Here is a 21,599-nt window from a genome sequence, read left to right on the forward strand (position 1 = left end):
GTACTCACTTTGTTGTTAAGCAATGTCATGCGTTTCCATCTTGGTCACCCTTCCTAAATACACTTCATTGACCAGGTGAACACACTTCATTATTGACTGTGAAAGAGGAACTATTGACTTCGAAAATGGAAATTGGATTTAGTAACACATTTTATGATCCAAACTTTACATCAGTTGATCAACAAACATTAGAAAGTTTCCTGTAACTCAGGAGTTGAACTCAACTTTCAAATTAAAATCAATTTGTAGAGACCTTCAATTCTTCATCAACTCTCCACCCTGTTGCCATCAATCAGCTGTGGATCAATGGACTCTGATTCAGAAAGTTACGCTTTCAGGCCCCTCTTCAGAAAATTGAACATCCAGGGTGTTAGTAATCAGGGAATCAAAAGAGAAACTGTGTAATTGTCAATAGGCCTGGTGATACTTGTGGAGTGAGAAACATTTCAGGTTGATGACCCTTGTCTTTGTAATAGCCCACTGTTTCAACCGTGTATGTATTTATACTTGCCTTAAGTCATTCTGGATAAATCAGTTATTATATGGTAAGCTTCCACATGTCTCGAGCGAAGATATCACAGCAAGCAATGAAGTGGAATTGTGGATATCCCCAACCGAACATATATGGGTTGAATATGTTTGGTGTGAACCAGGAGAGAAATTTTGAAATAGTAAAATGTGAGGCTGGATGAACACAGCAGGCCAAGCAGCATCTCAGGAGCACAAAAGCTGACGTTTCGGGCCTAGACCCTTCATCAGAGAGGGGGATGGGGGGAGGGAACTGGAATAAATAGGGAGAGAGGGGGAGGCGGACCGAAGATGGAGAGCAAAGAAGATAGGTGGAGAGGGTGTAGGTGGGGAGGTAGGGAGGGGATAGGTCAGTCCAGGGAAGACGGACAGGTCAAGGAGGTGGGATGAGGTTAGTAGGTAGCTGGGGGTGCGGCTGGGGGTGGGAGGAAGGGATGGGTGAGAGGAAGAACCGGTTAGGGAGGCAGAGACAGGTTGGACTGGTTTTGGGATGCAGTGGGTGGGGGGGAAGAGCTGGGCTGGTTGTGTGGTGCAGTGGGGGGAGGGGATGAACTGGGCTGGTTTAGGGATGCAGTAGGGGAAGGGGAGATTTTGAAACTGGTGAAGTCCACATTGATACCATATGGCTGCAGGGTTCCCAGGCGGAATATGAGTTGCTGTTCCTGCAACCTTCGGGTGGCATCATTGTGGCAGTGCAGGAGGCCCATGATGGACATGTCATCAAGAGAATGGGAGGGGGAGTGGAAATGGTTTGCGACTGGGAGGTGCAGTTGTTTGTTGCGAACTGAGCGGAGGTGTTCTGCAAAGCGGTCCCCAAGCCTCCGCTTGGTTTCCCCAATGTAGAGAAAGCCGCACCGGGTACAGTGGATGCAGTATACCACATTGGCAGATGTGCAGGTGAACCTCTGCTTAATGTGGAATGTCATCTTGGGGCCTGGGATGGGGGTGAGGGAGGAGGTGTGGGGACAAGTGTAGCATTTCCTGCGGTTGCAGGGGAAGGTGCCGGGTGTGGTGGGGTTGGAGGGCAGTGTGGAGCGAACAAGGGAGTCACGGAGAGAGTGGTCTCTCCGGAAAGCAGACAGGGGTGGGGATGGAAAAATGTCTTGGGTGGTGGGGTCGGATTGTAAATGGCGGAAGTGTCGGAGGATAATGCGTTGTATCCGGAGGTTGGTAGGGTGGTGTGTGAGAACGAGGGGGATCCTCTTGGGGCGGTTGTGTTCCACATTAAGCAGAGGTTCACCTGCACATCTGCCAATGTGGTATACTGCATCCACTGTACCCGGTGCGGCTTTCTCTACATTGGGGAAACCAAGCGGAGGCTTGGGGACCGCTTTGCAGAACACCTCCGCTCAGTTCGCAACAAACAACTGCACCTCCCAGTCGCAAACCATTTCCACTCCCCCTCCCATTCTCTTGATGACATGTCCATCATGGGCCTCCTGCACTGCCACAATGATGCCACCCGAAGGTTGCAGGAACAGCAACTCATATTCCGCCTGGGAACCCTGCAGCCATATGGTATCAATGTGGACTTCACCAGTTTCAAAATCTCCCCTTCCCCCACTGCATCCCTAAACCAGCCCAGTTCATCCCCTCCCCCCACTGCACCACACAACCAGCCCAGCTCTTCCCCCCCACCCACTGCATCCCAAAACCAGTCCAACCTGTCTCTGCCTCCCTAACCGGTTCTTCCTCTCACCCATCCCTTCCTCCCACCCCCAGCCGCACCCCCAGCTACCTACTAACCTCATCCCACCTCCTTGACCTGTCCGTCTTCCCTGGACTGACCTATCCCCTCCCTACCTCCCCACCTACACCCTCTCCACCTATCTTCTTTGCTCTCCATCTTCGGTCCGCCTCCCCCTCTCTCCCTATTTATTCCAGTTCCCTCCCCCCATCCCCCTCTCTGATGAAGGGTCTAGGCCCGAAACGTCAGCTTTTGTGCTCCTGAGATGCTGCTTGGCCTGCTGTGTTCATCCAGCCTCACATTTTATTATCTTGGAATCTCCAGCATCTGCAGTTCCCATTATCCCAGAGAAATTTTGAATCTTCTTTAAATTAGTTTTTGTAATTCAGCTTTTGGGAAGGCTGGCAGACTAAGATAGCTACATCAACAGATAGTGTTGGGAGACTGTGAGCGAATGGTGATAACTGAGAGTCTTTTGGTTCATTTGCAGAGTGGCTGAAGGGTTTTTTTTGCATGTTGATGCTGTCCTTGTGTTCCATGATAATCCAGTTGTTAATCAGGCAGCGGGGGAAGGAAACAGACAATATTTATGACTGAAGCAGGCTGAGAAGAATTTGAAACACTCAAAAGGCACCGTGCTATCAGGGTAACATAAAAGAAAAATAACTACAGATGCTGGAGATCTAAAATAAAAACAGAAATTGGTGAAATCCAAAAGATTCGGCAGTTTCTGGGGAGAATCACTGGACTCAAAATGTTACTTCACTTTTTCTGTTTTCTCTGTTTTTGTTTCATTGCCAATAGACATCTTGTGTAAGCTTGAGCAGTGTTATGGCCTCAATCCATCAGACATTGCAGAAATCTTTTGGAATTAGTTGACTGTTCGGGATATTGGAGATTTTATCGTGGCTTTGAATTCCATTGCAATTTTGGACAATGCCAGGAAAGAGCATATGGGACAGATTTGTGTGTAGTTTAAAATATGAAGATATTTGAAATAAGTTGATGGCATTATTCAGGTTACCTTTTGGCATAGCTTGCCAAACAGCATTATCCATGGACCTGGCAAAATGTGGATTGTAAAAAGTCAGAGTAAACAACTTCTAGCCATCTGTAGAAGTAAACAAGCTGCTGCTGAGTAAGCTGGAGGTCCCAGCAAAGGCAGTTAAAGCTTTTTTAAACTTTTTTTTGCCAACATTGGCTACAAATTGTCCATTGTGAGTGCTGATTGCTACAACAAGAAAAAGGATCATCTCACCAAGTCAAAAGAAGATAAACAGGATAAAATGTATACATGCATGGAGAAAATGCTAGTGGACGGAAAGGCTGTCAGTGTATATGCAGCAGTAAATGATGGGATAAGGGCAGTTCTGGTCACTTCCAAGGAGCAATAAGCAAAATTATCCATTATCAAAGTAAAGGGTCAAAAACCAGCTTCACTCCAAAGGAACTGGTTAAAAACATTAAAGTTAAACTGGAAAATATTTTCTTGAATAGAGGCAAAACTCACACATGAGACAATGTGATTAACAAGTACCTTCAGATGTTAGGTGAAAAGTGTAACATGATTTAGAGATATTAAACATACTTGTAGGTTCAGAGGCATGCCAGACCTCAGCCAATCACTTCTGCCCTTAAGGGAAAACAACTAAAGCAAGAGTCAGAAAGACTGGAATGGGAGAACATTGTCTCAAAAGTTGAACAGAGTATTTGGGTTACTCCCTTAGTGGCAATACCAAAGGCAGTACAAGAATATGTAGGATGGCAAAGCAATTCTAGAGTTTAGAAGGATTAGAGGCGACCTTAATGATACACCAGGTTCTTTGGGGTCCTGACAGGGTAGATGCCAATACATTGTTCCCCCTTGTGAGAGAATCTAGGTCTAGAGGGCATAATCTCAGATTAAGGGGTCAGAAAATAAAAACAGATGATGAATTTCTTCGCTGAGTGTAGTATATCTGTGGAATTCTTTATTTCAGAAAGATGTTGAGACTGGATAACCAAATATATTCAGGACTGAAATAGAGGGGTTTTTACTCAATAAGGGACTCTGGTTATAAGGAAAAAACAGGAAAGTGAAGTTCAGGATTATCAGATCACCCATGATCTTAATGAATTACAGGGCAGAATCTATGGGCAGTATGGCCTCTTCTGCTCCTGTGTCTCAGGGTCGTAAAATCAGGTTCTAGAATACAACTTAACCAATAATTTGCCAAAAGTGGAGGATTTGTTCACACTGCTATTCGGAGACTAGATTTTTAAAAAAAACTCAATCTGACAAAAGTCTTTCTGCAATTGGAATTGGATTTTGAGTCAAAGTTATAAATATCTTCATTATTAACATAGAGATAATAAGAACTGCAGATGCTGGAGAATCTGAGGTAAAAAGGTGTAGAGCTGGATGAGCACAGCAGGCCAAGCAGCATCAGAGGAGCAGAAAGGCTGACGTTTTGGGCCTCGACCTTTTTTCAGGAAATCCGGAGGGAGGAGGGTAAGTTCTTCAGGGTAGGCATCCTTAGAAGAGGCTTCGCAGTGGGGATAAAATTGTTTCAGAGATAGTAGGAACTGCAGGTGCTGGAGAATCTGAGATAACAAGGTGTAGAGCTGGATGAACCCAGCAGGCCAAGCAGCATCAGAGTAGTAGGAAGGCTGACGTTCCAGGCCTAGACCCTTCTTCAGAAAATCATTTTCTGAAGAAGGGTCTAGGCTCGAAACGTCAGCCTTCCTGCTCCTCTGATGCTGTTTGGCCTGCTGTGATCATCCGGCTCTACAGCTTATAATCTCATTATTAACGCACTTGGGTTATTTCATAGACTTTGGTGCTTCATCAAACCCAGGAACTTTTTAAGGGTTAATGAACAAAATTTTGCAAGAAATTCAGGGCGTAGTGTGTTATTTGGATGACAAACTTATTTCAACTTTAAATAGGCAGAGCCATGATGAAAAGCTGAGAATTGTGCTCCAACATCTGGAAAACTGTGGCGTTTAGGGGAAGCCACACAAAGCCATAGTTCCGTAGTGTAAGTTTCAAGCAATAAGAAATGGTTTGGATAAGGGTATAGAAGACACAGTGAAACAATCATTGTGGCAATCTGTAGAAATGGCTAACTGATATGCTACACAGTGATTTGGCAGAATTTGATGAACAGCAACTTTTTGCTGTGATCGTTAACCATATGAAATAATTGAAGGTTTTCCAATTAATTAAACAATAACTAGTAAAGCTTTGGTGGTTTTTGTGTTGTTTGGTTATGGGTTCAGTTTGTTGAGAAGAGTTTTAAAGTTTCACAGAATAAATGGAGTAAACACTCAGGCTCCTTCATGTCAGCTTGCTTCAAATGGAGCAGCAGAACACACAGTACAAATTGTTCAGCATGCTTGTGTTAAACAAATATTAGACACAATTGGAACAAACATCAGATGTCTTTGATTCACAAACTGGCAATTTTTTTGTTTATTTATCATAACACATCTCACACTACAAACGGCAAAATGCCAGCTGAATTGTTTGGAGACAGCCTAGAACAGAATTTTCATTACTGAAGCCATATTTAACATTATCAGTGGAAGAGAAACAAACCAAGCAGAAAAAAGTTATCATAGAAATGGATTGAGAGAACAAAATGTGAGGTTGAACCAGAAAGTTAAGGTGAAAGATGATCATCATAAATGATTTATACAAATGACTTCAAACGGATGGAAGGTATTTGCCATCAGTACAAAGATATGTCAGAAAATAATGTATGAAGAGGATCGGAGGAGGCTATAAAAATTTACATATGTTAAATGAGTAGACAACAATCTGGCAAATGGAGGGAAGATGTGACAATGTCTGTTTTAGTAGAAGGAATAAAAAAAGAAAACTATTGTTTAAATGTTAAAAGATTGCAGAGCTCTGACATGTGAGAGGTCTGGGTGTCATTGTGCATGAATTACAAAAGTTTCATATGCAGGTACAGTCACCTTAATTAAGGAGACATAGGACACAGAACAATACAGCATGGTACAGGCCCTTTGGCTCATGATTTTGTGCCAACCCATTATCCTGCCAAGATCAAGCTTCCTTGCATACCAGACATTATACTATCCTCCATGTGCCTATCCAAGAGTGTCTTGAAAGTCGCTAAAGTATCTGACTCCACTGCCACTGCCAGCTGCCCATTCCACACACCAACCAGGCTCTGAGTATAGAACCTACCTCTGACATCTCCCCACACCTTCCTCCAATCACCTTAAAATAATACCCTTTATAGTAGTCATTCCCGCCCTGGGAAAAAAGTCTCTGGGTATCCACTGTATCTGCGCATCTCATCATCTTGTAAACCTCAATCAAGTCACCTCTCATCCTTCTTCACTCCAATGAATAAAACCCTAGCTCCTTCGACCTTTCCTCATAAGACTTACCCTCCAGTCCAGGCAGCATCCTGGTAAATCTCCTCTGCACCCTTTCTATAGCTCCCACATCTTTCCTATAAGGAAGGATGTAAATGCAAAGGGTGTGGTTCAGGGAAGGTTTGCTAAACTAATACTCTGCAAGTCAATAGGATCATAGTTGATCTAGCATTCCTCATATCCACTTTTTTGCCTTTTCCGCCCATAGCCCTTGACTGATCAACAGTCTATCTCTCAGCCTTTAATATACACAAGGACTCTTCCCCCTCAGCTCTGTGGCAAAGATTCACAATCCCCTGAAAGAAGAACTTTAAGGTGATGAGCAAGTGTCTTAGAATAGATTCGAGAATTTCTTTTGACTCAGAAGGTGTTTAGTATATGGAATGTGATGTCTGACAGGGGATGGAGGCAGATACTCTCACAACATTTAAGTAGCATATGTATGAACACTTAAAATGCCAGAGCACATTAGTCTATGGACTAAGTGCAAATGGTCACCATAAACATAATGGGCCATAGGATCTGTTTCTGTGTTATGTAACTCTATGAACCCATGACTGTAAGAAATTCCTCCTCATCTCAATCTTAAATTGGTATCCCTTTATTCTGAGATTATGCCCTCTGGCCTTAGATTCTCCCTTGATGAGAAATATCCTCTCATCATTTACCCAGTCAAGCCCCTTAAAAATCCTCTGTTTCATTGAGCTCACCTCCCATTTTACTAAACGCCAGTGAGTAAAGTATTAACCTGTTTAGACTTTGTTTCTAAGACAATCCCTCCATATCAGGGATTATGCCCAAGAACCTTCACAGAAATGCCTCTAACAAAATAACATTTTTTCTTTAAATAAGGGGACAAAAACCACTCACAGTACTCCAGATGTGGTCTCACCAGCACCTTGTACAGTTGCAGTAAGACTTCCCTACTGCAACCCCTTTGAAGTAATGGACAATATTCCATTAGCCTTCCTACCTGCTGTCCCTGTGTGCTGGTTTTCTGTGTTTTGTGCACAAATCTCCCAAAATACCTTTGTGATTGTAGCTTTCTGCAGTTTTTCTCTAGTTAAATAATATTCTATTCTTAATATTTTGGTCTTAATATTCCACTGAAGTTTAGATAATATAAAAATCCTGAGGTGTCTTGACAGGATGGATGTGAAAAGGATATTTTCTCTTCTAGGAGAGTCTAGAACTAGGGAGTCACTGTTTAGATGGTCACCCACTAAAACAGATGAGGCAATTGTTCTTTTCTCTATCGAAGGCTCATGAGGAACTTTCTTCTTGAAAACACAGTGGAAGTGGGATGGCATGGTGCTTTAGTGGTCAGCACTGCTGCCTCACAGCACCAGGGACCCATGTTCAATTCCAGGCTTGGGTGACTAACTGTGTGGAGTTTGCACATTTTCCCCATGCCTGCATGGATTTCCTCTGGGTGCTCTGGTTACCTCCCACAGTCTAAAGATGAGTGTGTTAGGTGGATTGGCCATGATAAGTTGCCTGTACTGTTCAGGGATGTTTAGGTTAGGCAGATTAGCCATGGGAAAAGTAGGGTTACAGGGATGGGACAGAGGGCAAGTTGGTGTGGAATGCTCTTTGGAGAGTCACTGTGGACTTGTTGGGCCAAGTGGTCTGTTTCCACACTGTTGGGATTCAGTGATTCCAGACACCTTGAATATTTTAAGGACAGATTGGTTTTAACCAAGACGGGAAAGATTATTGGGGAAGGCAGGATACAATTTAAGGTTACAATTAGCTCAGCTATTGTCTTATCAAATGACAGGGCAGGCTTGAAGGGGCCAAATGACCTATCTTTGCCCCTAATTTCTATGTTTATATGTATATATAAGTGGTTTAAGTGGCTACTAGGAAGAGTCATGAAAATAAATGGTTCTTGTCTATAATTAATCAAGCTATTTGATAGTGGAAAGGTTAGGTTTGTTCATGTTGATCATGTTTTTCCTTCAGAAGTCCATGAAGTAGGGAACTGGGAAGATTTAAATGAGTCTAATGAATTGTCTCCATTTCTATAAAATTGTCCTTTTCAATTCTTCTGCCAAAGTTGACAAGGTCATATTTTCCCATTTGACTCCATCTTCTAAATCTTTGCCCTCTCACTCCACCTTATTCCTGTTTCTTTGAGGTCTTTTGCATGATTTGCATATCCTGATTTTTGTATCATCAGCAACTTTGATCATAATACACTAGTCACTTCATCAAAGGCACTTTATATATTTTTTCTTGGATATCTTGGGTTTTGAAGGAATGTGGAAAAACTTATTTATTTCAAGTTTTCTGGAGTGGTTTCTTCAAAAAATGGTCATATGTGTTCCCTGTGGATATTGGACTTTGCTTTTAACAAGACTTCCAGTAAATTACAAGAGCAGTGATCACTTTGGGCTGTTCAGAACAGTCAGCAGTTTGTTTTCTCTGATCTTCAGCTGGGGGGAATAAGTCACCTATGCTGCTCATCTCCCCATTTCTGAAAGGAAACCCCTCATGTGTTGGTCAAGTTGAAACCTGTTTGTTTTTCTGAGAAATTTGTTGTACGAATATGTTGATATTGTATTTCATGAACGAGATGTGTTGACAAGTTTGCACAGCCACTGACCCTCTGAGGGGATGGGGAGAATTGATCACTTTATTTAAAGCATTCTGTTTTCTTCCAGCTTTGTTTATTTATCCCTTGGATGAATTCACTACAGTGGTTGGATTTGAAGCAATGATTTCTGGACGCATTATAACAGTGCAAATAAAGGACAAAGCTAAAATAGATAATTGTAATTTTGATTCTTGTAATATCACAACAAGCTCCGCCCAGAAGGGTCAAGGTAAAAACTCTTAAAAGTATTCCATTTGTTTGATAATGATTGAATCATCATTTCTTTCTTTTAACTCTTGGTTCCACATTCCATTTATTGAGGAGATCAATACATTTACTAATCCCACTGAGGCCTGAATACTTAAGTATCCAGTCGGAACATATTGTAGGGAATGCAATTAAGAAATGCTGCCAGACTGCTTTTCTCACATTTCTGGTCAACTCTTGGAGGTGCCAATGTAACTTGGCAGGTATAAGAGATTTATCTGAATAGAAGAGATAACACAGTGTGGAGCTGGAGGAACACCGCAGGGCAGGCAGCACCAGAGGAGCAGGAAAGCTGACATTTTGGGTCGGGGCCCTTCTTCAGAAATGGGAAGGGAGTCCAGAAATAGAGAGGATGGGTGGGGCTGGGGAAGGTAGTGAGATGGAGATAGGTGAGCACAGGTAGGGAGTGGTGGGGATTAGTCAGTGGAGTGGGAGAAGAAGATAGGTGGGAGAGAAGATGGTCTGGTTATGTCAGCATTATTAAGAACCATCCGGCTCTCCTTTGAGAATACTTTCACCTTTGGCTGTGCAATCATTGGAAAAATGGTGGCTAATTTGCTTTGCCCTGTGCCAATATTAGTACCCCTGATGTCATCACAGCAAAGGAGAGTCCATTCAGTTCAGGCAAGAAATGCAGCCTAGGATTTTCCTGCTACATGTGAACAAAGTTCCAACTTAGCTCTAATAAGTTGAGTATTTTGGACTGCAGGCATTCTCAAACTGGCCATTGTTTTATTGCCTGTAAATTTTCATCCCAATCTATAATTTATTTTGCAACTTGTGTTAATACCTTGCCTCATGGCCCTTGAGTAAAATTGCTTTCTATGGTGTAATTGAATTCATGTTCATAACAACAGCCTGAGATGCAACTTTAATCGGGCCTGCTTGATGGAAACTGTGCAGCTGGGATTTACCTCCCAAGATGCTGCTGTCTTTTCCTCAGATTCTGACTTTTAAATTGCTGTTTTCAGCAGGTAAGAAGGAAGTCTGCCAGAGAGAATAACAAGGAATAAGTTTCAATAACATCTCTAGGGCCTGAAACTATTTCAACCAGAACATTGAGGCCCGATATTTCTTGATTTCACATTAATGTTCTGAGAATCTTTGCCTGTCTCAGACCATCTCCCAAATTCCCCATAACAGCTGTTGGCCCAAGTTGATGTCAACAGCTTCTTTAGCAATCATTGTAAGTGAGGACTAAATAGGATGGTTACATGTTGCATCCAATGGGTTAGAGATTGATAACATTTAAGGTCAAGTTAAAAGGAACTTATTATGTACTCATTTTGTCCATTTGGATTCCAGAAATTCAACAATCATTGTAAGTGAGGAGTAAATAGGATGGTTACATGTTGCATCCAATGGGACTTCGATGACGTGGCCATTTCGGAGACATGGATAGAGCAGGGACAGGTTGTTGCAGGTTCCGGGATTTAGATGTTTCAGTAAGAACAGAGAAGATGGTAAAAGGGGCGGAGGTGTGACATTGTTGGTCAAGGACAGTATTACAGTTGCAGAAAGGATGTTTGGGGACTCGTCAACTGAGGTAGTATGGGCAGAGGTTAGAAACAGGAAAGGAGAGGCCACCCTGTTGGGAGTTTTTATAGGCCTCCGAATAGTCCCAGATATGTAGAGGAAAGGATAGCAACGATGATTCTCGACAGGAGTGAGAGAGACAGGGTACTTGTCACGGGGGACTTCAACTTTCCAAATATTGACTGGGAGCATGATAGTTCGAGTACTATAGATGGGTCAGTTTTTGTCCAGTGTGTGCAGGAGGGCTTCCTGACACAGTATGTAGACAGGCCAACAAGGGGCAAAGCCACATTAGATTTAGTACTGGGTAATGAGCCCGGCCAGGTGTCAGATTTGGGAGTAGGTGAGCACTTTGGTGATAGCGATCACAATTCTGCTATGTTTACTTCAGTGATAGAAAAGGATAGGTGTATACCACTGGGCAAGAGTTATAGCTGGGGGAAAATCAATTATGATGAGATTAGGTAAGATTTAGGGAGCAGAGGATGGGGAAGGAAACTGCAGGGGATGGGCACATTAGAAATGTGGAGCTTATTAAAGAAAAAGCTCCTGTGTGTCCTAGATGAGTATGTACCTGTCAGGCAGGGAAGAAGCTGTAGAGCGCGGGAGCCGTGGTTTACGAAGGAGGTGGAATCTCTGGTCAAGAGGAAGAAGAAGGCTTATGTTAAGATGAGATGTGAAGGCTCAGTTAGGGCGCTTGAGGGTTACAAGGTAGCCAGGAAAGACCCCAAGAGAGAGCTCAGAAGAGCCTGGAGGAGACAGGAGAAGTTGTTGGCGGATAGGATCAGGGTAAACCCTAAGTTTTTCTAAAGGTATTTAGGAACAAAAGAACGACAAGAGTAAGATTAGGGCCAATCAAGGATAGTAGTGGGAAATTGTGTGTGGAGTCAGATGAGATAGGGAAGCATTAAAAAACTACTTTTCAGCAGTATTCACTCTAGAAAATGACAATGTTGTCGAGGAGAATACTGAGATACAGGCTACGAGACTAGGTGGGATTGAGGTTCACAAGGAAGAGGTATTAGAAATCCTTCAGAGTGTGAAAATAGATAAGTCCCCTGGGTCGGATGGGATTTATCCTCGGATCCTCTGGGAAGCCAGGGAGGAGATTGCCGAGCCTTTGGCATTGATCTTTAACTCGTCAGTGTCTATAGGAATAGTGCCAGAAGGCTGGAGGATAGCAAATGTGGTTCCCCTATTCAAGAAGAGGAGTAGAGACAACCCTGGTAATTATAGACCAATGAGCCTTATCTCAGTTGTTGGTAAAGTGTTGGAAAAGGTTATAAGGGATAGGATTTATAATCATCTAGAAAATAATAATTTGATTAGGGATAGCCAGCACGGTTTTATGAAGGGTAGGTTGTGCCTCACAAACCTTATTGAGTTCTTTGAGAAGGTGACCAAACAGGTAGATAAGAGTAAACTGGTTGATGTGGTGTATATGGATTTCAGCAAGGAATTCGATAAGGTTCCCGCAGTAGGCTATTGTACAAAATGCGGAGGAATGGAATTGTGGGAGATATAGCAGTTTGGATCAGAAATTGGCTTGCTGAAAGAAGACAGAGGGTGGTAGTTGATGGGAAATGTTCATCCTGGAGTCCAGTAACTAGTGGTGTACCGCAAGGGTCGGTGTTGAGTCTACTGCTGTTTGTCATTTTTTTAAACGACCTGGATGAGGGCGTAGAAGGATGGGTTAGTAAATTTGCAGACGACACTAAGGTCGGTGGAGTTGTGGATAGTGACAAAGGATGTTGTAGGTTACAGAGACATAGATAAGCTGCAGAGCTGGGCTGAGAGGTGGCAAATGGAGTTTAATGCAGACAAGTGTGAGGTGATGCACTTTGGTAGGAGTAACCGGAAGGCAAAGTACTGGGCTAATGGCAAGATTCTTGGTAGTATAGATGAGCAGAGAGATCTCGGTGTCCATGTACACAGATCCTTGAAAGTTGCCACCCAGGTTGACAGGGTTGTTAAGAAGGCATACAGTGTTTTAGCTTTTATTAATAGAGGGATCGAGTTCCGGAACCATGAGGTTATGCTGCAGCTGTACAAAACTCTGGTGCGGCCACACTTGGAGTATTGCGTACGGTTCTGGTCACCGCATTATAAGAAGGATGTGGAAGCTTTGGAAAGGGTGCAGAGGAGATTTACTAGGATGTTGCCTGGTATGGAGGGAAGGTCTTACGGGGAAAGGCTGAGGGACTTGAGGCTGTTTTTGTTAGAGAGAAGAAGGTTGAGAGGTGACTTAATTGAGACATATAAGATAATCAGAGGGTTAGATAGGGTGGATAGGGAGAGCCTTTTTCCTAGGATGGTGAGGGCGAGCACGAGTGGGCATAGCTTTAAATTGAGGGGTGAAAGATATAGGACAGATGTCAGACGTAGTTTATTTACTCAGAGAGTAGTAAGGGTATGGAACGCTTTGCCTGCAACGGTAATAGATTCGCCAACTTTAAGTACATTTAAGTCATCATGGGACAAGCATATGGATGTGCATGGAATAGTGTAGGTTAGATGGGCTTCAGATTGGTATGACTGGTCAGCACAACATCGAGAGTCCAAGGGTCTGTACTGTGCTGTCATGTTCTATGTTCTATGTTCTATGTCCTAAAATAAAAGTTAAATAATGACTTTGTACATAAATTACATTTCTGTTGGAGAAAATGGTGATGAGGAGTTAACAGGGGAAGCAGGGATGTTATGGTGCTTAGCTCAGAATTGGGAGAGTTGTTGGCTAACCGCATGGGAGCATAGAGAAGAGCAATAGTGGACTGTAATAATGATGAATGAACCCAAGAGGGGTCTTATTTGTTTTAAAGCCTAAACTCATGCAGAAGACTACTTCTTGACCTGAATTGAAACAAGCCTGCACAGCCCACCCCATCCCTTGACACTCGCTGGACTACCCCTGCAACCCAGAACATCTACATAATAAGAGATATTGGGAACTGCAGATGCTGGAGAATCCAAGATAATAAAGAGTGAAGCTGGATGAACATAGCAGGCCAAGCAGCATCTCAGGAGCACAAAAGCTGACATTTCAGGCCTAGGCCCTTCATCAGAGATGGGAATGGGGAGACGGTTCTGGAATAAATAGGGAGAGAGGGGGAGGCGGACCGAAGATGGAGAGAAAAGATTCCTCCCACTTCCTACAGACAAAGGGGGTGGCCATGGGCACCCGCATGGGCCCCAGCTATGCCTGCCTCTTTGTAGGTTATGTGGAACAGTCCCTCTTCCGCACCTACAAAGGCCCCAAACCCCACCTCTTCCTCCGTTACATTGATGACTGTATCGGCACCGCCTCTTGCTCCCCAGAGGAGCTCGAACAGTTCATCTACTTCACCAACACCTTCCACCCCAACCACAAGTTCACCTGGGCCATCTCTAACACATCCCTACCTTCCTGGACCTCTCAGTCTCCATCTCAGGCAACCAGCTAGTAACTGATGTCCATTTCAAGCCCACCGACTCCCACAGCTACCGAGAATACACCTCCTCCCACCCACCCTCCTGCAAAAATTCCATCCCCTATTCCCAATTCCTCCGCCTCCGCCGCATCTGCTCCCAGGATGAGGCATTCCACTCCCGCACATCCCAGATGTCCAAGTTCTTCAAGGACCGCAACTTTCCCCCCGCAGTGGTCGAGAACGCCCTTGACCACGTCGCCTGCATTTCCCGCAACACGTCCCTCACACCCCACCCCCACCACAACCACCCAAAGAGGATCCCCCTCGTTCTCACACACCACCCCACCAACCTCCGATACAACGCATCATCCTCCGACACTTCGCCGTCAACAATCCGACCCCACCACCCAAGACATTTTTCCGTCCCCACCCTTGTCTGCCTTCCGGAGAGACCACTCACTCCGTGACTCCCTTGTTTGCTCCACACTGCCCTCCAACCCCACCACACCCAGCACCTTCCCCTGCAACCGCAGGAAGTGCTACACTTGCCCCCACACCTCCTCCCTCACCCCCATCCCAGGCCCCAAGATGACTTTCGATATTAAGCAGAGGTTCACCTGCACATCTGCCAATGTGGTATACTGTATCCATTGTTCTGGATGTGAGTTTGCTGGCTGAGCTGGAAGGTTAGTTTTCAGACGTTTCGTCACCAGTCTAGGTAACATCATCAGTGAGCCTCCGACGAAGCGCTGGTGTTATGTCCCGCTTTCTATTTATCTGGTTAGGTTTCCTTGGGTTGGTGATGTCATTTCCTGTTCTTTTTCTCAGAGGGTGGTAGATTGGCTCCAAGTCAATGTGTTTGTTGATGGAGTTCCAGTTGGAATGCCATGCTTCTAGGAATTCTCGTGCATGTCTCTGTTTGGCTTGTCCTAGGATGGATGTGTTGTCCCAATCAATGTGGTGTCCTTCCTTATCTGTGTGTAAGGATACCAGTGATAGTGGGTCATGTCGTTTTGTGGCTAGTTGATGTTCATGTATCCTGGTGGCTAGCTTTCTACCTGTTTGTCCAATGTAGTGTTTGTCACAGTTCTTGCAAGGTATTTTGTAGATGACGTTCGTTTTGCTTGTAGTCTGTATAGGGTCTTTTAAGTTCATTAGCTGCAGTTTTAGTGTGTTGGTGGGTTTGTGGGCTACCCTGATGCCAAGGGGTCTGAGTAGTCTGGCAGTCATTTCAGAAATGTCTTTGATGTAGGGGAGAGGGGTTATGGTTTCTGAGCCTGTTTTGTCTGTTTATTTGGGTTTGTTGCTGAGAAATCGGCGGACTGTGTTCATAGGGTACCCATTCTTTTTGAATACGCTGTATAGGTGATTTTCCTCTGCTCTGTGTAGTTCCTTTGTGCTGCAGTGTGTGGTGGCTCGTTGGAATAATGTTCTAATGCAGCTTCGTTTGTGGGTGTTGGGATGGTTGCTCCTGTAGTTCAGTCTCAGAACTCGCTGTATCCATTGTACCCGGTGTGGCTGCCTCTACATTGGGGAAACCAAGTGGAGGCTTGGGGACCGCTTTGCAGAACACCTCCACTCGGTTCGCAATAAACAACTGCACCTCCCAGTCGCGAACCATTTTAACTCCCCCTCCCATTCTTTAGATGACATGTCCATCATGGGCCTCCTGCAGTGCCACAAGGATGCCACCCGAAGGTTGCAGGAACAGCAACTTATATTCCGCTTGGGAACCCTGCAGCCCAATGGTATCAATGTGGACTTCACCAGCTTGAAAATCTCCCCTTCCCCCACCACATCCCAAAACCAGCCCAGTTTGTTCCCTCGCCCCACTGCATCACACAACCAGCCCAGCCTGTCTCTGCCTCCCTAACCTGTTCTTCCTCTCACCCATCCCTTCCTCCCACCTCAAGCCGCACCTCCATATCCTTCCTACTAACCTCATCCCACCTCCTTGACCTAGCCGTCTTCCCTGGACTGACCTATCCCCTCCCTACCTTCCCACCTATACTCTCCTCTCCACCTATCTTCTTTTCTCTCCACCTTCGGTCCGCCTCCCCCTCTTTCCCTATTTATTCCAGAATCCTCTCCCCATCCCCCTCTCTGATGAAGGATCTAGGCCCGAAACGTCAGCTTTTGTGCCCCTGAGATGCTGCAGGGCCTGCTGTGTTCATCCAGCTTCACACTTTATCATGTACATAAAAAGTCTGAACAGTTCTCCAGTGAATGCCAGCCACTGCTCCCTCTCACCACAGAGATGATGGATACATATGGTAGAGACGTTGAGGACAAATACTGGCTCAAGAAGCTTGGATATAGGGCTTTGGACAAAATACAAAATTGTAGGACCATACTGGAAATTGTTGAATAAAATATATTTAGCCCAATGTTTGTCAAGTCTTTGTTCAGTTGATTCTTACCAAACCTGTGACTGCTACTGTGTAGATGGATAAGTTCAACAAATACACAGGAACACCACCACCTGCAAATTCCCCTCCAAACCACTCACCATAATGACTTGGGAATATAACGCCATTCCTTCAGTTTTGTTGGGTCAAAGTCCTGGAATTCCCTCCCCACTGACATTGTGACTGTATCTATAGCATATCAACTGCAGTTGTTCATGAAGGCAGCTCACCATCTTCTGAAGGGCACGTATGGACAGGCAATAAATGTTGGCCCAGCCAATGGCACCCATATGCTATGAATGAATTAAAAAAGTATTGTGCAATATTGGTTTTAAAACAAAACCTTTTTAACATGAAAAAATTTGGACTGTTTTTTTTTCTAACAGATCACTTTGTTCTGGACGAAGATTTCGAGCGGACATTATTTACTGTGAACTTTGGTATCATCCCACCACTTGAAACAGTGACCGTGCTGATCAATACTTCCTTGGAGTTGCAAACTCTGCCCAATGGAACAGTCAGGCTGCTACTTCCATCCTTGTACGTCCCCAGGGTGACTTCTTCAAGGACTGATGAACAGAGTTCAACTGAAAACGAGCTGAAAAGGTAAATTACAGATTGACTACATCAAATTCTGTTTGTGTCAGCTGTGAAACTGACAGTTTACTTTAAAGAGTTTGTCTGATTTATTTAACTGTTTGGATTCACTTAACTTAAGTGTTTGATTAACTTTGGGGTGACAAGGAGAGAGTTGCATTCTTATTCAGTTATTTTAGAATAGTCAAAATTCTGGAACTTCTTTCCAATACACTGTAATGTTCAAAAAATTGCCACCTGTTTCTCAAGGGCCACGACATGGCAACAAAACCTGGTCTTTGTAACATTTCAAGTATGAATAATATTAAACCATTCAGAAAATAGGGCCAAAGAGGCTATACAATTGAGTTTTAAATGCTTGAAGATTTTAGAATCATAGATATACAGCATGGAAACAGACCTTTCAGTCCAACCTGTCCATGCCAACCAGTTAACCTATATAAGCTAGTCCCATTGCTTCCAGGATTGAGGAATGTCAAATCGTAGAATCCCTGCAGTATGGAAGCAGACCATTTGGCTGATTGTGTCCACTCCAGTCCTATGAAGAGTTTCCCACCCAGAGCCACAGCCCTCCCATCACTGTAATCCTGTACTTCCTGTGGCTAATCCACCAAGCCTGCACATCCCTGCACATTATGGGCAATTTAGCATGGCCAATCCATCTAACCCACACAAGTTTGGACCGTGGGAGAAAACCAGACCATCCTGAGATAACCCATGCCGACATACGAAGAATGTACATACTCCACACAGACAGTTGTCTGAAAGTGGAATCGAACTCAGTTGGTGGTGAGGTAGCAGTACTAAGCACTGAGCTGATATGCCATACTCTAAATGGACATAGGGGATTTACAAAATGTTAAGGGTGCTGGAGATGATAAATAAGTCTTGATGAAGGAAGGGAAAACTACATTTGAAACTTTGAAGGACAAAAGAAAAATCATAATGCTCATATTAATCTACAAATGCATCAAACTGACCTTGTAATATTAAATAGAATAGAGACAATGAGAGTATTTGCATGATTCTATTTAAAATAAAATCAAATGCATTATCAATCTACTGATGTTTTCTTTCATTTTAAAATATATTTCTTCCAGCAAAGATAGATTTCGATGTGGCTTCACCCCTCAACACCAAAATGGGAACCTGTTGGTAAAACTCTTAGACAATGAGGTCACCAATCCTACTACGTATGACTTTAGTTTCAAGCTTGAAATCAGAGCACCTTGCTTGCTATCAGGTCAGAATGTAAAACATTTTACATATTCAAGTAAGTCAACGTCAATGCATTGTAACATGTTCAGATGGTCATTGGTATAGCTTTTATTATCCCACCTTGAACTTGAGCATATACAAGGGCAGGGGGTGTTTAGTCAGAAGACACAAACTCTTTGGCCTCTACATTTATGCAGCAGCTCTACAAAACCCTGGTGAGACCACACTTGGAATATTGTGTCCAGTTCTGGTCGCCCTATTATAGGAAAGATGTGGATGCTTTGGAGAGGGTGCAAAGGAGGTTTACCAGGATGCTGCCTGGACTGGAGGGCTTGTCTTACGAGGAGAGGTTGACTGAGCTCAGACTTTTCTCTCCGGAGAGAAGGAGGGAGAGAGGTGACCTGATTGAGGTGTACAAGGTAATGAGAGGCATGGTTAGAGTCGATAGCCAGACACTTTCCCCAGGGCAGGATTGCCTGCCATGAGGGGTCATAGTTTTAAGGTGTTAGGAGGAAGGTATAGAGGAGACGTCAGAGGGAGGTTCTTCATCCAGAGAGTTGTGAGCGCGTGGAATAGTTTACCAGTGGTAGTCATGGAAGTGGAGTCATTAGTGACATTTAAGCAACTGCTGGACGTGCACATGGACAGCAGTGAATTGAGGGGAATGTAGGTTAGGTTATTTTATTTTTGGATTAGGAATATTCCATGGCACAACATGGTGGGCCGAAGGGCCTGTACTGTGCTGTACTTTTCTATGTTCTATGTTCTATGTTCTATTAACTTCCTCCCTGAAAGATGGGAGAAGGTAATCTTTAACAGATCACATCTATACCTTCAGCTGTTTGACATGTGGCTGACTGCCAGGCAGTAAATGGATACAGTACACTAACGATATGCTGTCAAGAATTTTGGTAGTGTTTTTGAGACCACAGCTTTGCTGCATTACTGGCCTCTTCTCCTTGCCTTGTAAATATTAACTCTGAATAAGTTGTTCAGGCGGATTTGGGAGTCAAATTGATTCCATGTTTATGGAATTCTAATTGAAATAAATTCCAACAATTTGATTTCTTGTATAGCTAATCAGGGATTAATGCATGGACTGCTTTATCTAATTATTTTATGCCAGCTGTTTTCCAACGGAACACGTGCTTCTTTTTGTATTGGAAACTCTCGAGCTCTTGATCATACTGTACATAAAATGACAGGAAATGTAATAAGTTTAACTTCAGGTTGAGTGTGATTGGCTTTCCATTCAATTTGACTGTTCATTTCAATTTTTCTCACAGTTGCCGTGTGAAATAACATGGAGGCTGGTATACCATCACCAGGTCACGCTTCATTTACATACAAGCAGCCCTTGACTTTAGTACTGCTTCATTCAGTCAGGCATCAAACTGTCAGTATCCCTGACACACCTTTTCTTCTTTTAATATTTTAATCCCCACGACTGCACAGCAGTAGTGCTTATATTTTCTCCACGTCACCCATGGTTGTGTGTGTACAGACTCAGTAAAAAAGATACCGTTGTACCATCAGAAAAATACCCATGTGGCCAGTGAAACATTAATAAACAAAGTCCAATAAGGGCAATGCCTACATGAGGAAAAAACATTGAAGGAGGAGGGTAAGGACTAAATCAAAATTGGGTTGAAGGGGGAAATAAAACATTCCATCCCCCATCATGCCAACCTCTCTGATCCTTTTTTCGATATCAGCCAGGACTTCGTGATTGGGCTAGTAATCTGGTCCATTCAGGAAACTCATATTACTAGTATCAGAAATAAGGTGGATGAACTTAGAGCATGGGTTGGTACTTGGAACTACGATGTTGTGGCCATGACAGAAAATTGGGTAACTCAGGAAGTGGAATGATTATTGGAAGTTCCAGGACTTAGACGTGTTAAAAGAAATAAGGAGATTGGAAAAAGAGGTGGAAGAGTGGCATTGCTAGTCAGGGCTAGTATAGCAGCTACTGAAAGGCAGTTTGAGAAGGCTATGTCGACAGAGTCGATTTGGGTTGAGATCCAGAACAAGAAAGGAGGAGCCACTTTGTTGGTTTTTTTACAGACCCCCTAATAGTTGCAAAGAAGTAGAGGAGTAGATTGGGAGGCAGGTACTGGAAAGGTGCAGAAGTCACAGGGTTGCTGTCATGGGTGACTTCAACTTTCTAAATATTGATTGGAAACATTTTAGTTGTAATAGTTTAGATGGAGCCGATTTTGTCCAGTGCGTTCAGGAAGGATTCCTGACACAGTATGCAGATAGACCAACATGAGGAGAGTCCACTTTGGATTCGGTGCTTGGCGACGAACCGGGCCAAGTGTTAGAGCTGCTGGTAGGAGAGCATTTTGGCGGTAGCAATCATAACTCTGTTGCTTTTACAATAGTCATGGAAAAAGATAGGTACATACAGCAGGGTGAGGTTTATAATTAGGGGAAGGGTAATTATAATTCCGATAGGCAAGAACTGGGTAACATAAATTGGGAACAGATGCTGCCAGGGAAGAGCACTATAGAAATGGGGAGATTGTTCAAGGAATGCATATTACGTGTGCTTGATATGTTTGTCCCTAGCAGACCGGGAAGATGTGGTCAAATGAGGGAGCCTTGGTTCTCAAGAGGTCGAATGCCTGGTTAAGAGGAAGAAGGATGCTTATGTAAGGCTTAGCAAACACGAAACGGAAAAGGCTTACTTAAATCCCTGTATGCCACACGTTACCCAGGAAGGAGCTGAAGATAGAGCTTAGGAGAGCTATAAGGGAGCATGAGGAAAACCTTGGCAGATAGGATCAAGGAAAACTCCAAGCCTTTTTACACGTACATGAGGAATAAGAGAATGACCAGAGAAAAGGTAGGGCCGATCAAGAATTGTAAAGGGAATTTGTACACAGAGCCTAAAGAGATAGGGGAGGTCCATAATGAATACTTTTCTTTGGTATTCACAACTCAGAGACCTAGTT

The 21,599-nt window shown here is 43.7% G+C and overlaps 1 protein-coding gene across 4 annotated transcripts in view; it reads left to right on the forward strand.

Moving 5' to 3' along the window:
• Window positions 1-21,599, forward strand: part of vwa5b1 (von Willebrand factor A domain containing 5B1) — a 255,866-nt gene that overhangs the window by 19,217 nt on the left and 215,050 nt on the right. For all 4 annotated transcript variants that reach the window (XM_048561543.2, XM_048561545.2, XM_048561546.2 and 1 more), the window contains exons 3-5: window positions 9,274-9,435; window positions 17,211-17,430; window positions 18,522-18,664. In XM_048561543.2, coding sequence (XP_048417500.1) covers window positions 9,274-9,435; window positions 17,211-17,430; window positions 18,522-18,664 — 525 coding nt within the window. The remainder of the gene's footprint in view (window positions 1-9,273; window positions 9,436-17,210; window positions 17,431-18,521; window positions 18,665-21,599) is intronic.

This window comes from Stegostoma tigrinum, chromosome 28 (assembly GCF_030684315.1).
Source record: "Stegostoma tigrinum isolate sSteTig4 chromosome 28, sSteTig4.hap1, whole genome shotgun sequence".
Classification (NCBI taxonomy): Eukaryota; Metazoa; Chordata; class Chondrichthyes; order Orectolobiformes; family Stegostomatidae; genus Stegostoma; species Stegostoma tigrinum.